General features: G+C 46.5%; 1 protein-coding gene across 11 annotated transcripts in view; it reads left to right on the top strand.

Annotated features, from left to right (window-relative positions):
- The window catches only part of nav2 (neuron navigator 2), a 603,312-nt gene that overhangs the window by 450,182 nt on the left and 136,514 nt on the right, over positions 1 to 16,616 (top strand). For all 11 annotated transcript variants that reach the window (XM_033038682.1, XM_033038683.1, XM_033038677.1 and 8 more), the window contains one exon: positions 1,564 to 1,686. In XM_033038682.1, the coding sequence (XP_032894573.1) occupies positions 1,564 to 1,686 (123 nt within the window). The remainder of the gene's footprint in view (positions 1 to 1,563; positions 1,687 to 16,616) is intronic.

The raw sequence follows: 16,616 nt of genomic DNA, 5'->3' as shown, positions 1-16,616 counted from the left end.
GAGGGGAGAAGAGGGAGTGGCCAGGGTGCGATTGGTCCTTGATTATGCTGCTGGCCTTGTTGAGTCAACAGTTGGACATTTGCTTTGTGTGATGGTCTGGGCTGAGTCCACAATTTCCTGGATGGAGCTGTTCCCAAACTGTTCCCAGATTTTGGCCGGAAGCATTGGGTATATTTAAATCTTGCATCCTAATATGTCTGAAGAAGGCTCCCGACTCGAAACGTCGCCCATAATGTTTCCCCAGAGATGCTGCCCGACCTTGAGGAGAACTTGGGTTACTCCAGCACTTTGGGTCCACCTTACAGTAGGTTTAGAGGGATGTGGGCCAAAAGGCAGGCAGGTGGGACTAGTGTAGATGGGGAATGTTAGTCGGCGTGGGCAGGTTTGGTCAGAGGGCCCGTGTCCACGCTCCCACCATCGACCCATCACCCACGTGCTCCACCTACGACTGAGTTACGTTGAAAAATGATGGGAATTATGTCTGGAAACATTGGGAATATTGAAATATTGCATCCATATATGGCAGTTACATTCCAAAGACCAACAAAACTATGTGAAAGTGAAGGATTTCTTAAGATGTGTGCCATAGCAATGTTGGAGGCCAGGAATGCCAACATGTGTGTAATATTTCAACGTTGCCATGGAGATTGTTATCTTTCTTCATGTTGGACAACTCATGCAGGTTAATACAATCTATCAGCCGGCTCACTTTAGTTAAGTTTAGAGATACAGCGCGGAAACAGGCCCTTCGGCCCACCGAGTCCGCACCTACCAGCGATCCACGCACACTAACACTGGCCCACACACACTAGGGACAATTTACAATTTTACCAAAGCCAATTAACCTACAGACCTGTACGTCTTTGGAGTGTGGGAGGAAACCAGAGCATCCGGAGAAAACCCACGTGGTCACAGTAGAACATACAAACTCAATACAGACATAGTCTTTTTTGCACAGAGGGTTGTGAGTCTGTGGAATTCTCTGCCTCAGAGGGCGGTGGAGGCCGGTTCTCTGGATGCTTTCAAGAGAGAGCTAGATAGAGCTCTTATGGATAGTGGAGTTAAGGGATATGGGGAGAAGGCAGGAACGGGTACTGATTGGGGATGATCAGCCATGATCACATTGAATGGCAGTGCTGGCTCGAAGGGCCGAATGGCCTACTCCTGCACCTATTGTCTATTGCCTATTGTATCAAACCCGGGTCTCTGGCGCTGTAAAGCAGCAACTTTACCGCTGCGCCACTGTGTGCTCTCGATTACCCGTGGCACGCTGGTGGTACAGAGGCTCCAGACCTCTCTCTGCCTGGATACATGCCTGTGCCACGAACGCCCATTGAAAGCGTTGCAGTCAAAATTCAGTGGAAAACAACAGCAGATGCACAAATACATGTGCCACAATACCTGGTCTCACATGGAAATAAGTTGAGTGTGGAGTCCTGCCAATGTTCGTCACAGTGCTAAGATCTTATTCCAGGGTTTATTAGTTGGCCAGTACTGATCCATCGCAGCATATCACAGCTGAAAACAATATTTTTTCCCGTGTTTTTTTTTCCCTCATTCCAGATACTTAACGGATGGTGGCTTGGGTCTCTACACGCGTCGACTTAACCGCTTGCCGGACGGAATGGCTGCCGTGCGAGAACACGTCCAGAGGAACGCATCCATAGGTGTGGGCGACGCAGACAGGTAGGAAGCTCACCGCTCGAGAAGGAAGGGTGGTGAATCTGTGGAATTCATTGCCACAGACCGCTGTGGAGCGAGTCCAAGCCTTTTAAGGCAGAGACCGACGGATTGTTGATCAGTACGGGTGTCGGGGGTTACGGGGAGAAGTAAATAAGTAAGTAAGTAAGTTTATTGGCCAAGTATTCACATACAAGGAATTTACCTTGGTGCTCCGCCCACAAGTAACAACGTGACATACAATGACAGTGACTCAGAAAACACTAAACATTAATAAAAATAAAACATTAATGATAAAACACCATTGATCAAGCATGTGAACCAACAAAATACCAGATCAAAGGGAGGCTACAGATTTTTGGCTGTTGAGTAGAGCAACTACTCGTGGATAAAAGCTGTTTTTATGTCTGGCTGTGGCAGCTTTGACTGTCCGGAGTCGCCTTCCAGAGGGAAGTGATTCAAAGAGTTCAAAGGCAGGAGAATGGGGGGTTTGGAGGGAGAGATAGATCAGCCTTGATTGAATGGCAGAGTAGACTTGATGGGCCGAATGGCCTAATTCTGCTCCAATCACATATGGGGAGGAGCCATTATCCTTGACATCTCAAATTCATTATTTTTTTTAAGAGATCAAAACCTTTCCCGTTTTTCTCATGGCTAGTTTTGCCATCGTTTTCCTTTTTGTTCCCGCTGTGACTTTCGTTCAGCCAATGGATCGTTTTGGGCTGTTTTCTGAATTGATCAAAGGCATTCACTGTGATTGGAGCTGAGATAGATAGCAAGTGGCTTAAGACCAAGGGGGTTGAGAATTCTTAGCTCGCTCACACAGAGTACTAAGTGTGACCCACCTGTATTTTATTTCTGTACTGAGGATTGAATCAAAATGTTACCGTGTTATCTGAAGATGCCAGTTCCCGTCTGATGTACATAGTCAGACAAAAGTGCTGGAGAAACTCAGCGGGTGCGGCAGCATCTATGGAGCGAAGGAAATAGGCAACGTTTCGGGACGAAACGTTGCCTATTTCCTTCGCTCCATAGATGCTGCTGCACCCGCTGAGTTTCTCCAGCACTTTTGTCTACCTTCGATTTTTCCAGCATCTGCAGTTCCTTCTTGAACATGATGTACATAGTCAGTTATGATAGATTTTTACATTAGTGTGAGAATCGCAGACAAGAATAATGTCCTGTGTAGGGAGGAACTGCAGATAGACACAAAATGCTGGAGTAACTCAGCGGGACAGGCAGCATCTCTGGACGGAAGGAATGGGTGACGTTTCGGGTCGAAACCCTCCTTGTCTGAAGAATGGCCTCGACCCGAAACGTCACCCATTCCTTCTGCCCCGAGATGGAACTTATCCCTTTTCTCCGGAGATGCTGCCTGTCCCGCTGAGTTACTCCAGCATTTTGTGTCGATCCTCGGTGTAAACCAGCATCTGCAGTTCCTTCCTGCACAAGGAACCGCAGATGCGAGAGTCAAGAGTGTTTTATTGTTATATGTCCAGGATGGGACAATGAAATTCTTACTTGCAGCAGCACAACAGAATATGTCAATATATAAACATTGTATATAACGGGGGAAGGGAAAGGAAAGTTCAATAAATAACAAATTAGTTTATATGGGGGGGGGGGGGAGGGAAAGGAATGCAGGAGTTACTTGAAATGAGAGAGTCATATCATGATGGCCATAGGCCCCCTCTCGGTCATGACTGACCATGGGTGATGCATCCTGGTCGGATGCAAGCCTGGGCGATCGATGTCATATGGAGGACAGGCTGTTGCCCATGCAGCACGTCCCCCCTCTCCACGTCGCTGATCCATCCAAAGGAACCGCAGGGCCGTTACAGTTTGGCACCAGCGCCGTCGCAGGAGCTGCCAGAGCGAGGTTGTAGACAACGACGAACTGCCTTAGGGGCTCCGACTCCGGATATTCTTGAGGTTTACTCCTGGAGCCTTTTCCATGACTGGATATGGCCACAAGGCAGTGGAGGTTTCAAATCAGAGTTTTCCCTCTCCTAGATGGACTGCCTTCCCAGGCTGACGAGCCCCATCTGCCCGAGACTCGTGGGGGCGGGAGCGTCTACCTTCCCGTGCAGGTCTATAGCACCTGCCACACTGCCCATGATGATCAAGGCACCCAAAATTCAGATTACACTGCCTGCCTCTGTTAAGAAACCTCTGTCATCGGAAGTGCGCCTTTATTGGGGCCAGATCAGCAGATAACAACATGGAATGCTGAGTTTAGAAATCGCCCTTCCTGCCTTTTGTTCGCATATGTAATCTCATGAATTTATTTTGTACCTGAGGATTAACAGCCAGCCGTGCAGAGTAATACAAAGACAGCTGATAAACACATTTCAAAGGATAGCGTTTACCAGGAATTCTTTGTACATGGAGGCTTGGTTGGCAGATAAAGGCTCCTCACTTAAGAATCTCTTTTATTACAATGTGATTTGCTTCACAAACAAATCTGATAGGATTCTCCTTTCAGGCACAAAGATCTGAAACTATGTTATAGCGTGTAAACAAACGTCTGTGTTTAGACCTGAAGGCATTGGAGCAGAATTAGGCTGCTATGCTATTCAATCAATAGACAATAGGTGCAGGAGTAGGCCATTCGGCCCTTCGAACCAGCACCAGGGTTTCGGCCCGAAACGTTGCCTATTTCCTTCGCTCCATAGATGCTGCTGCACCCGCTGAGTTTCTCCAGCACTTTTGAGTACCTCCGCCATTCAATGTGATCATGGCTGAGCATCCCCAATCAGTGCCCCGTTCCTGCCTTCTCCCCATATCCCCTATCTTTAAGAACCCTACCTAGCTCTCTCTTAAAAGTATCTAGAGAACTGGCCTCCACCGCCCTCTGAGGCAGAGAATTCCACAGACTCACAACTCTCTGTGTGAAAAAGTGTTCCCTCATCTCCGTTCTAAATGGCTTACCCCTTATTCTCAAACTGTGGCCCCTGGTTCTGGACTCCCCCAACATCGGGAACATGTTTCCTGCCTCTAGCGTGTCCAAACCATTAATAATCTTATATGTTTCAATAAGATCCCTTCTCATCCTTCCAAACTCCAGAGTGTACAAGCCCAGCCGCTCCATTCTCTCAGCATATGACAGTCCCGCCATCCCGGGAATTAACCTTGTAAATCATGGCTGATCTATTTTTCCCTCTCAAGCCCATTCTCCCGCCTTCTCCCCATAACCTTTGACATTATTACCAAGCAATGTCTGCTTTAAAAATACCCAAGACTTGGTCAACTTCACATTTCCATACTGATCTTTCTGCCTTCGGCCACCTCCAGAGTGAGGCCATGTGCAAATTGGAGGAACAGGACTTCATGTTTCACTTGGGTAGCTCACAACCTAGTGGTATAGAAACATAAAAACATAGAAAATAGGTGCAGGAGTAGGCCATTCGGCCCTTCGAGCCTGCACCGCCATTCGATATGATCATGGCTGATCATCCAACTCAGTATCCCATCCCTGCCTTCTCTCCATACCCCCTGATCCCTTTAGCCACAAGGGCCACATCTAACTCCCTCTTAAATATAGCCAATGAACTGGCCTCAACTACCTTCTGTGGCAGAGAATTCCAGAGGTTCACCACTCTCTGTGTGAAAAACGTTTTTCTCATCTCGGTCCTAAAGGATTTCCCCCTTATCCTTAAACTGTGACCCCTTGTCCTGGACTTCCCCAACATCGGGAACAATCTTCCTGCATCTAGCCTGTCCAACCCCTTAAGAATTTTGTAAGTTTCTATAAGATCCCCCCTCAATCTTCTAAATTCTAGCGAGTACAAGCCGGGTCTATCCAGTCTTTCTTCATATGAACATTGAATTCTCTCATTTTAAGTAACTTCATCTCATATACCCCTCCTCCCTCCATCCTTGCCCCCATCCTACCCACCCTGGTCGTTTTACCCGTTCCACAATTCTTCACAATTAAAAAAATTTTAAATTATATTTATTTTTATTTTTTTAATTTCAAAATAGACTTTATTTGGGTAATAAATATATATACAATACATGAACCATCCAAAAAAAATCATCCGACATTTCCAGAGGCTAAACAAACATTCCATGACACACATTGCACAAATTTCACAAATTTATCCCCCACCCTTGCCACTCACTCATGTGGCCAACTGGCGTGGAATCCCTTCCCTTATTTTGAGGGGCGTCTCCACCACACCCTGCCCTCCCATGTCCTCCACATTGTTTCTCTTGAGTATCACACAATAGACAATAGGTGCAGGAGTAGGCCATTTGGCCCTTCGAGCCAGCACCACCATTCAATGTGATCATGGCTGATCATCCCCAATCAGTACCCGGTTCCTGCCTTCTCCCCATATCCCCTGACTCCGCTATCTTTAAGAGCCCTATCTAGCTCTCTCTTGGAAGTATCTAGAAAACTGGCCTCCACCGCCCTCTGAGGCAGAGAATTCCACACCATCCCTAGCCATAAATGATCCTACCAGACAATGCCCTGCCTGAGGTCGTTTGTGGCTGGCCCTGTTTGGCCCTGTTTGGCCCTGGTCTTGTCCCGCCTTCAGCTCTTCACACCCCCCCCCCCCCTATCCCCTCCATCCTCCACTTTCAGTCTGAAGAAAGGGTCCTGAAGTAAGAATTTCATTGTCCCATCTGGGACATATGACAATAAAACACTCTTGACCCGAAACGTCACCCATCCTTTTCCCCCAGAGATGCTGCCTGACCCGCTGAGTTACTCCAGCACTTTGTGCTTGGTTCAAGATTCCAGCAGCTTCTCATTACTCCCCAATAGTTTATGCATGGCATTGGAAGTATTTCTAAACGTCTCATTGACATTCATAGTTTCAGCTGTGTAGCAGAATCACACACAAAATCAGATGGATCCAATCCTCATAAGGTTTCCATTGCCAAAATAAACAGAACGTGAGAATAATCCTTCAATAATAATGCTTCAAATTCCTCAGAATACCCAAGGACAAACTGACAAAAGATGGATATCTTTATTGTTGAAATCAGAAACCTATGTTATCGTAAAACATATTTGAGAATGAACTGAGCTCAGCTTTCTTGCGAAATTCATTTGTTCCAAATGAAATCATTGTCTCTCCCTCTCTCCCCATACTGTTCTGGCCTCTCACCCTTCAATGCAGCTCAATTAATTCTCCGCTCAGCTCTTTTGGTTCCAAAATAAGCAATCTTTCTCCAAAACTGTAGTACTCCCAACTCCAGCAAGATCACAGTTCGAGAAGGAACTGCAGATGCTGGAGAATCGAAGGTAGACAAAATTGCTGGAGAAACTCAGCGGGTGCGGCAGCATCTATGGAGCGAAGGAAATAGGCAACGTTTCGGCACCCGCTGAGTTTCTCCAGCAATTTTGTCTACCTTCAGCAAGATCACTGTTCATCTCCAGAGTTCATTTCAAAACGCTGCCCCCATCCTTCCTGTAAAATGACCAGAACTGTACACAGTGTTCATGGACAATAGACGCAAAGAGCCGGAGTAAAGTCCCACGTGGGCGTCATTTGCGCGTCACGCAGGTGGCGCGCGGAGATTTTGTACATCCCAAACTCCTGGGGCGGCGCGCGGAACCACGCGTCACTGCCTACGTCGCCATGCACCATGCGCGCGTAATGCACACCATGCACGCATCACATGCGTGTCATGTCGTGATGCGTAAATTACGTTGCGTAAATTACGCGCAAATGACGCCCAAGTGCGACAGGCCCTTAACTCAGCAGGACAGGCACCAGTCCTAGACAAAAGGAATCGGTGACGTTTCGGGTTGAGGCCCTTCTTCACACTGAGAGTCAAGGGAGTGGGAAAGGAGAGACATAGAAAATACAGAGAACAAATATGGCACCTATTTCTTTTCTCCAGAGATGCTGCCTGACCCGCCGAGTTATTCCAGCTTTTTGTATCTATCTTCGGTGTGAACCAACATCTGCAGTTCCTTCCCACACAGCATTCATGGTTTTGCACTAACATGTGTTCGGCTTGTGCCTGGAATGATGGCTTTGACGAACGTACTACTGAAACATTCATCCTACAGTTTGAAGATGGTCTTTATTTAGCTTGGCGAATATTGTACAGGTTTTTCTCTGCTACGGTGGGATTTGAAACTGCTCTGGTCAAAAGTTAGTTTAGTTTAGTTTATTATCATGTGTAAAGTTTATTTGTTGCGTGCTAACCAACCAGCGGAAAAATCAATACATGATTACAATCGAGCCGTCCAGTGTATGGTCTGATGGACTGGATTGAGACGAGAAGTAAAGGGATTAGAAAGAATATTAAACCCCTGACTCTCTTCCATGGTTTAGCTCTTTGAATAAATATCTGTAATAAAACATTGGATCTGGCATCGTGGGAAATGTGATTTTGTTTTCTTAACTAAATATTTTCGGAATGCACATTTTTCAAACCTGCCTTTAATTCTCTGTGCAGTGTTCAGTGGTCTAGGTAGTTTGTCAGTAAGTTTTGAAATCATACAATTATGACTCCAGCAAGTTGTGAATTGGTGAGATCACAGTGAAATGCAATAACTTCTGCTTGGATCATTGAAGAAGCGTTTTATGCTGTTTGGTATGTGAAATATAGATTTCGAAAATGACCCCGTTTAGTTTCTTGAGATGTCATGTTCTTGTCTATAACTTCTTTAATCCCATAGTCAAATATAAATCGTTTCCAAGGAATGTCACATCGTTAAATGTGTGTGGGATGGAACTGGAGATGCTAGCTTACATTGAAGATAGACACAAAATTGCTGAGAGTATCTCAGCGGGACAAGCAACATCTCTGGATAGAAGGAATGGGTGACGTTTCGGCTCGAGACCCTTCTTCAGTTAAATGTGTTGGTTTTGGACAAGTTTGAGGTGCTTTTACACTGTTCTAAAGTTTATGCTCAAAGCAAGGATTTCAACCCAAAAATAAACGTGTTTAGTTTTGTCTAAAGAAGGGTTCCGAGCCGAAATGTCGCCCATCCTTTTTCTCCCGAGATGGTGCCTGACCCGCTGAGTTACTCAAGCACTTTGTGTCTATCTTCGGTATCATCCAGCATCAGCAGTTCCTTCCTGAAGAAGGGTTTCGGCCCGAAACGTTGCCTATTTCTTTCGCTCCATAGATGCTGCCTCACCCGCTGAGTTTCTCCAGCATTTTTGTCTACCTTCCTGCACATGTTTAGTTTAGCTTACTGCCCTTGCATTCCTTCATGTGTGAGAAGCCTTCATACCAGCACAGACATTGTGGGCCGAAGGGCCTGTTCTTGTGCTGTACTGTTCTGCGTTCTGTGTGCCATTCTGTAGCGTGCAGTATTGGAAGATTGAAGTGCATATTTGTGTGGAAAATGAATTGAAAAACAGATTTGGTTTTGATGGAATATTCTTACAGTCACGCATCTCTCTCTCTCTGTAGATGTTCTTCGTCGGGCAAGCCCATAACAAATGTGATGTGCGTTTTGTTCAACTGGTTTTGCATTATCAGCTGAGGTTATTTACATAACAGAACTGAAAACACTGGAGGCCGTCAGCAGATCAGGCAGTATCGTGAAGAGAGAAACAGTCACAGGCTTCAGGTCAAAGATAGACACAAAGTGCTGGAGTAATGTACCTGTCCCACTTACGCGACTTTTTTGGCGACTGCCGGCACCCGTCATAGGTCGTTGCAGGACGCCGAAAATGTCCAACATGTTGAAAATCCAGCGGCGACCAGAACAAGGTACGACTCTTTGGGCGACTACTCACGACCGTACAGGCTTCGTGTTGCCAAGGTGTCGCCTGTACGGTCGTGAGTCGTCTCCTCAGTCGCCCAAAGAGTCGTAGCGTCTTTCTGGTCACCGCTGGATTTTCAACGTGTTGAAAATTTTCGGCGACCTGTAACGACCTATGACGGGTGCCGGCAGTCGCCGAAAAAGTCGTGTAAGTGGGACAGGCCCTTAACTCAGCGGGTCAGGCAGCATCTCTGGAGAAAAAGGATAGGTGACGTTTCGGATCGGGACCTTCCTTCAGACTGAAGAGTGTAGAGTAGGATCCCAACCCGAAACGTCAAGTCTGAAGAAGGGTCCCTAACTCAAAATGTCGCCTTTCCTTTTCCTCCAGAAATGCTGCCTGACCCGCTGAGTTACTCCAGCACTTTGTGCCTATCTTTGGTATAAACCAGCATCTGCAGTTCTTTGTTTCTACAAAGGTTTCAGGTCAATGACTTCTCAACAGAACTGAAAAAGTGTGAAAATGTTTCTTTTTAGTAGCAAAGACAGGGAAGGGTGGAGAGCACAGAGGGAATGTATGTGAAAAGGTACTAATCATAATGAGAAGGATATGTCTTCAGGCCCCACTCGATCTGTTAAAGTAACTGCAAGGTGCATGGATACAAAATAGTTTAACTGATCAATAGCCAGAGCGATCAGCCCCCTGTAGAACGTTTCTGCTACTGTGACAGACATGCCGGCACAGTGGCGCAGCTGTCTGTAAGGAGTTTGCACGTTCTCCCTGTGACAGCGCGGGTTTTCTCCCGGTGCTCTGGTTTCCTCTCACACTTCAAAGACGTGCGGGTTTGTAGGTTAATTGGCTTCAGCATAGATGGTAAATCATCCCTCGTGTGTGGAGAATAGAGCTAGTAATGTACAGGGGTCACCGCACGGTGCGGACTCGGTGGGCTGAAGGGCCTGTTTCTGTGCTGTAACTGTAAACTAAACTAAGCTAAATTAAAAGGACTAAAATCTTTGTTTAGTTTAGTTTAGTTTACCATTGTCTCGTGCACAGCGAAAATCTTTTTGTTGCGTGCTATCCAGTCAGCGGAAAGACAATACAGGATTACAATCGAGCCGCCCAGATTTACTGTGTAAGTTGCACAAAGTGCTGCCATGATTCAGAGGGTCAGGCAGCATCTCTGGACAACATGGATGGGAGACGTTTCAGGTTGGGATCTTTCTTCAGACTGATTCCAGCACGGGGGAGATATTTTCATTCACTCTCTCCATTCTTGAGAGTGAAAGAATCCCACCACAAAAATGCATTTTTGAAAATCTCCACGAAGGGGGACAGGGTCGTTGCTTGTCGTAGCTTGTCGCTGGTGGACGTAGGTTGCCGTAGGTTGTTGCCTGTGTGGTCGTACGTTGTCGTAGGTGGACGTCCTAATGGGTCGCCGGTTGTCGGTAGCTTGACGTCGACTAGGCGGTAGGTTGTCGTAGACATTGTCGTAGGGGGTGGGGGGGGTCCAGTCGCTAGTTTTTTGGCAACCTGCTACCACTGTGACTGGATGCATTCAAGAGAGAGTTAGATAGGGCTCTTAAAGATAGCAGAGTCAGGGGATATGGGGAGAAGGCAGGAACGGGGTACTGAATGTGAATGATCAGCCATGATCACAGTGAATGGCGGTGCTGGCTCGAAGGGCCGGATGGCCTACTCCTGCAAATATTGTCTACTGTCTATAACAGAGTTTCAAAAAGGGATGTTCCTGTTCAACCTCCTAAACTTCAGGGACGCAGCATAGCCTTTTACTCAATACATGTTAAACCAGGACTCCTGTCAAAGGATCAGGCCCTGCTCTGTGATGTTGGGAGTCTTGCTTCAGGGGGAAATTCTGGTTTAAAAATTCTTCAAAACTTTTTGGATAAGAAGCTTTTGCTTCAAGGAATCAAGTTTAAATTTGTTTGAAATATGAGCAGCAATTTACAATAGTCTGTTACTACAAATGGGTTGAATCTGTAGTTGACTTTTGTAGTAAATTATCTTTTGAAGGCCCCCCCAGGAATTGTTTTGTGATGATCATATTCTGCTTTTCTGTCAGAATTCATTAATCACTGGCAGGTTCTGTGTATTTTTTTTTCACACATGTAACTCTATTAGCATAATAGTCAGACCTGACAAGTTGCCGTTGCCTCCAGCAAGCCGAACGTGCGAGTGAGACAGAATTAATTTGATGGTTGAGGAACAGGTTAATGGAAACATGGGGAAAACCACAGCTGAGCTCCCTCCCCCCCCCCACCTCCCTTCCACGTGAATGGCTTCTGTAACATGTTGGGTCTTGATTGAACTGGGATGAGTAAGGTGAGCGTTTTGCCACTAATTTAAGTACAGCCGGTCACGGTGGCGCAGCTTTAGAGTCGCTGCCTCCCAGCGAATGCAGCGCCGGAGACCCGGGTCCCATCCCGACTACGGGTGCCGTCTGTACGTTCTCCCCGTGATCTGCATGGGTTTTCCCCGAGATCTTCGGTTTCCTCCTACACTCCAAAGACGTGCAGGTTTGTAGGTAAATGTAAAATTGTCCCTCGTGGGTCTAGGATAGTGCTAACGTGCGGGGATCGCTGGTCGGCGCGGACCCAGTGGGCCGAAGGGCCTGTTTCCGTGCTGGATTTCTCGCTAAACTAAACAGCCGTTTAGTTTGGTTTAGTCGAGTTCCAGTTTCGTGCACAGATCTGGCCTTAGTTTAGTTTAGAGATACAGCGAGGAAACAGGCCCTTCGGCCCGCCGGGTCAGCACCGACCAGCGATCCCCGCACATTAACACTATCCTACACACATTCGGGACAATTTTATGTTTTATACCAAGCCAGTTAACCAACAAACTTGTCCATTTTATGTAAATGTTGTAATTGGTAACAAAATGGAATAAATATGAATTGGAAGAAATATCAGTGTGGATTTGTCTGGGTCATTCTGCACAGAATGTCTTTGAAAAAGAACAGAGGCAGCACGGAGGCGCAGTTGCTGCCTCACAGCGTCAGAGTCCCAGGTTCGATCCTGACTATGGGTGCTGTCTGTACGGAGTTTGCACGTTCTCCCCGTGAACTGCGTGGCTTTTCTCCGGGATCTTCGGTTTCCTCCCACACTCCAACGACGTGCAGGATTTGCAGGTTAATTGTCTCGGTATAAAATGTAAAATTGTCCCTTGTGTGTGCAGGACAGTGTTAATGTACGGAAATCACTGGTCGGCACAGATCCGGTGGGCCGAAGGGCCTGTTTCCGTGCTGTATCTCTAAACTAAACTAAACCAAGAATGGAAATAGTTTTTCCTAAGGTTCGTGCTAAAGTAAGGAAGCATCATTCCCAATCCCAAAACCCCATGACAAGACTCGGAGAGAATGGATTGAAGTTCCTTTGCTGTGACTTTCCTTTCCTGTGTTTACTTCAGAGCACAAACCTCCAGTGGTCAGTCATTCTGTGTGGTCAGTTTATCGCCACTGATGAATGTTTTATGAGTGGTGCTGTACACTCACCAGGGAGCAGCGATTAAACATCAAGCAAGTGCCCCCTCGCCAGCAGTAAACAACCTTGAAGCACTTTCCAGCGAATGTACATGGTCCGGACATTAATCACACGTGGTGAAATAGCATGGAGTCCAATGACTTAGTGATCGCAGTGGAAAATCTGCTCCACATTCCCAGCACTGACCAGAGGGAATGACACTTTGAAAATTGTTAAATGGCTGGAGAGGACTTTGTGGCATCTTCTCTTGTGAAAGTCAATGTTTGAGGGTAGTCAAACCACCTTGGCAATAAATCGCAGAAAGGTGTAGGGCCATCACACAGACCAGACCTCCCGCCATTGACTCCATTGCACTTCAATAGACAATAGACAATAGGTGCAGGAGTAGGCCATTTGGCCCTTCGAGTCACCACCACCATTCAATGTGATCATGGCTGATCATCCACAATCAGTACCCCGTTCCTGCCTTCTCCCCATATCCCCTGACTCCGCTATTTTTAAGAGCCCTATCTAGCTCTCTCTTGAAAGCATCCAAAGAACCCGCCTCCGCCGCCCTCTGAGGCAGAGAATTCCACAGACTCACTACTCTCTGTGAGAAAAAGTGTTTCCTCGTCTCCGTTCTAAATGGCTTACCCCTTATTCTTAAACTGTGGCCCCTGGTTCTGGACTCCCCACTTCATGCTGCCTCGGAAAAGCAACCAACATAATCAAAGTCTTGTCCCTGTCCCACCCTGATCATTCCTTCTTCTCCCCGCTCCTGTCCTGCAAAGGTTACAGAAGCTTCAGCGGGTGCACCACCAGACTGAAGAACAGCGTCTTTCTCTCTGTTATCAGTCTTCTGAACGGTCCTTCCATGAGCTGGCATACTGTCGGATTCACCTCTACCCCATTACGGGCATTGGACTGTCTATGGAACTACACACTAAACGCTGGAGTAATTCAGCGGGACAGGCAGCATCTCTGGAGAGAAGGAAATGGTGATATTTCGGGTCGTGACCCTTCTTCAGGCTGGTTAGGTATAAGGGAAACAAGAGATATATGTAGGTACACAAAAATGCTGGAGAAACTCAGCGGGTGCAGCAGCATCTATGGAGCGAAGGAAATAGGCAACGTTTCGGGCCGAAACCCTTCTTCAGTCTCATGATGGTGATGTGGAGAGATACAGAACAATGAATGAAAGATATGCAAAAAAGTTACAATGATAAAGGAAACAGGCCATTGTTAGATGTTTGTCGGGTGAAAATGAGAAGCTGGAGAGGGAACTGGTGCTCTAAAATGCTGCGAACTATAGTCTGCGCTTTGTATCTTCCCCTTTGCTCTATCGTACTTTGACTTTGACTTGATTGTATTTATGTATATGTATTGTCTGATCTGCTTTGGATAGGATGGAAAAGAAAGTTTTTTGCTGCACCTAGGCAGACATGGCATTAATAAACATAATCGCACTGTATGAGTCTGTAAGAAGGGTCTCGACCTGAAACCTCACCCATTCCTTCTCTCCAGAGATGCTGCCTGTCCCGCTGAGTTACTCCAGCTTTAAGTGTCTATCTTCGGTTTAAACAGCATCTGCAGTTCCTTCCTACACATAAACATATCCTTTCTTTATAAGGCAGCATCTCTGGAGTGAACGAACGGGTGATGTCTGAAGAAGGGTCTCTAGTGTGTAGGATACAACTAGTGTACAAGGTATCGCTGGTCGGCGTGGACCCGGTGGGGAGAAGGGCCTGTTTTCATGCTGAAAATAGAGACAAAATGCTGGAGTAACTCAGCGGGACGGGCAGCATCTCTGGAGAGGAATGGGTGACGTTTCAGGTCAAGACCCTTCGTTCAGACTCATACATGGGTGATGTTTGGGATTGAGACCTTTCTTCAGACTATCATGTCTGAGGAAGGGTCTCGACCCGAAACGTCACACATGCTGCCCTATGACACTGGTTGATACTGAAGTCAGATAAGGGTGAATTCCTCGCATTACTTATTTAATCACTGATTATGGATATCACGATGGTCTTTATTATCAGTCTTTAATTGGCCCTGAACTGAGGATCAGTTAAAAGCTAATATTGGCCAGTCCAGATAAGACAGTGGAATCGATGGTATTTTCACAACAACCTGGCATTCACGATTCATGAGATCCATCTACTTATTTTAAATTCCAGTATACTTTAAGTTATTTCAACTTTAATTTTCCCACTTGCCACAGTGGGATCCAACATTCACTGCATTTTGTACGGGATCATAAGGGGGACTTTTGATGTGGTTTGTCTGCTGTACTTCATCTGCTGTACTTCTGCTGTACTGTACAGATGCATCTTATAGAAACTTACAAAATTCTTATGGGGTTGGACAGGCTAGATGCAGGAAGATTGTTCCCGATGTTGGGGAAGTCCAGAGCAAGGGGTCACAGTTTAAGGATAAGGGGGGAATCTTTTAGGACCGAGATGAGGAAAACATTTTCCACACAGAGAGTGGTGAATTTGTGGAATTCTCTGCCACAGAAGGTAGTTGAGGCCACAGTTCATTGGCTATATTTAAGAGGGAGTTAGATGTGGCCCTTGTGGCTAAAGGGATCAGGGGGTATGGAGAGAAGGCAGGTACAGGATATTGAGTTGGATGATCAGCCATGATCATATTGAATGGCAGTGCAGGCTCGAAGGGCCGAATGGCCTCCTCCTGCACCTATTTTCTAGTAGCTGCCTCACAGCGCCAGAAACACGTGTTCGACCCTGACGACAGGTGCTGTCTGTACGTTGTTTGTGCCTTCTCCCCGTGACCGCGTGGGTTTTCTCCGGGTGCTCCGATTTCCTCCCACACTCCAAAGGCGTACAGGTTTGTAGGTTCAAGATGGAACTGCAGATGCTGGAAAATCGAAGGTAGACAAAAATGCTGGAGAAACTCAGCGGGTGCGGCAGCATCTATGGAGCGAAGGAAATAGGCAACGTTTCGGCCCGAAACCCTTCCGGGTTTCGGCCCGAAACGTTGCCTATTTCCTTCCGGGTTTCGGCCCGAAACGTTGCCTATTTCCTTCCGGGTTTCGGCCCGAAACGTTGCCTATTTCCTTCAGGGTTTCGGCCCGAAACGTTGCCTATTTCCTTCGCTCCATAGATGCTGCCGCACCCGCTGAGTTTCTCCAGCATTTTTGTCTACCCAAGTTTGTAGGTTAATTGGCTTTGGTAAAGATGGCTCTGAGATAAAATGTGAATATCTCTTTCTCTTCAGATCTGTAGCTGAATTATTCTTGATGGCATACTGAGAATCATTCCGTCAGAAGCAAAAACAATTTTGGTCAGATTGTTTACAGAGAGCTCAGAGTTTTTACATAAACATTGGAATATTTGGCATCATATTGGAATGCAGACCGGATGAATGTAAAATTCATTCAAATATATCAATACAATGCATTAACTTCTATTTTATTAAAAGGTTCATGCAAATATCATTTTGTTCTTGGGGCCACATTTGAAAAATAGTGAAGATACACACTAAATGCTGGAGTAATACCCATGTCCCATGGTACGAGTTTATTCCAAGAGCTCTCCCGAGTTTGCCCTGATTCGAACTCGGAGATTTACGGTAATGGCCGCTCGTCGGTACTTGGGGCTCTCGTGGACATTTTTCAACGCGTTGAAAAATCTTCACGAATCTTCCCGTGCTTACCTGCCGTTAGCGAGTCTTCCCGAGTACCTGACGTTAGCGTTACGAGCCACTAAGAGACGTCCCCGAGCTCCGACGTACCCGCTACGTTCATTCCACGAGT

This window comes from Amblyraja radiata, chromosome 20, assembly GCF_010909765.2.
Source record: "Amblyraja radiata isolate CabotCenter1 chromosome 20, sAmbRad1.1.pri, whole genome shotgun sequence".
NCBI lineage: Eukaryota > Metazoa > Chordata > Chondrichthyes > Rajiformes > Rajidae > Amblyraja > Amblyraja radiata.
This window is presented reverse-complemented; position numbering and strand designations above follow the sequence as displayed.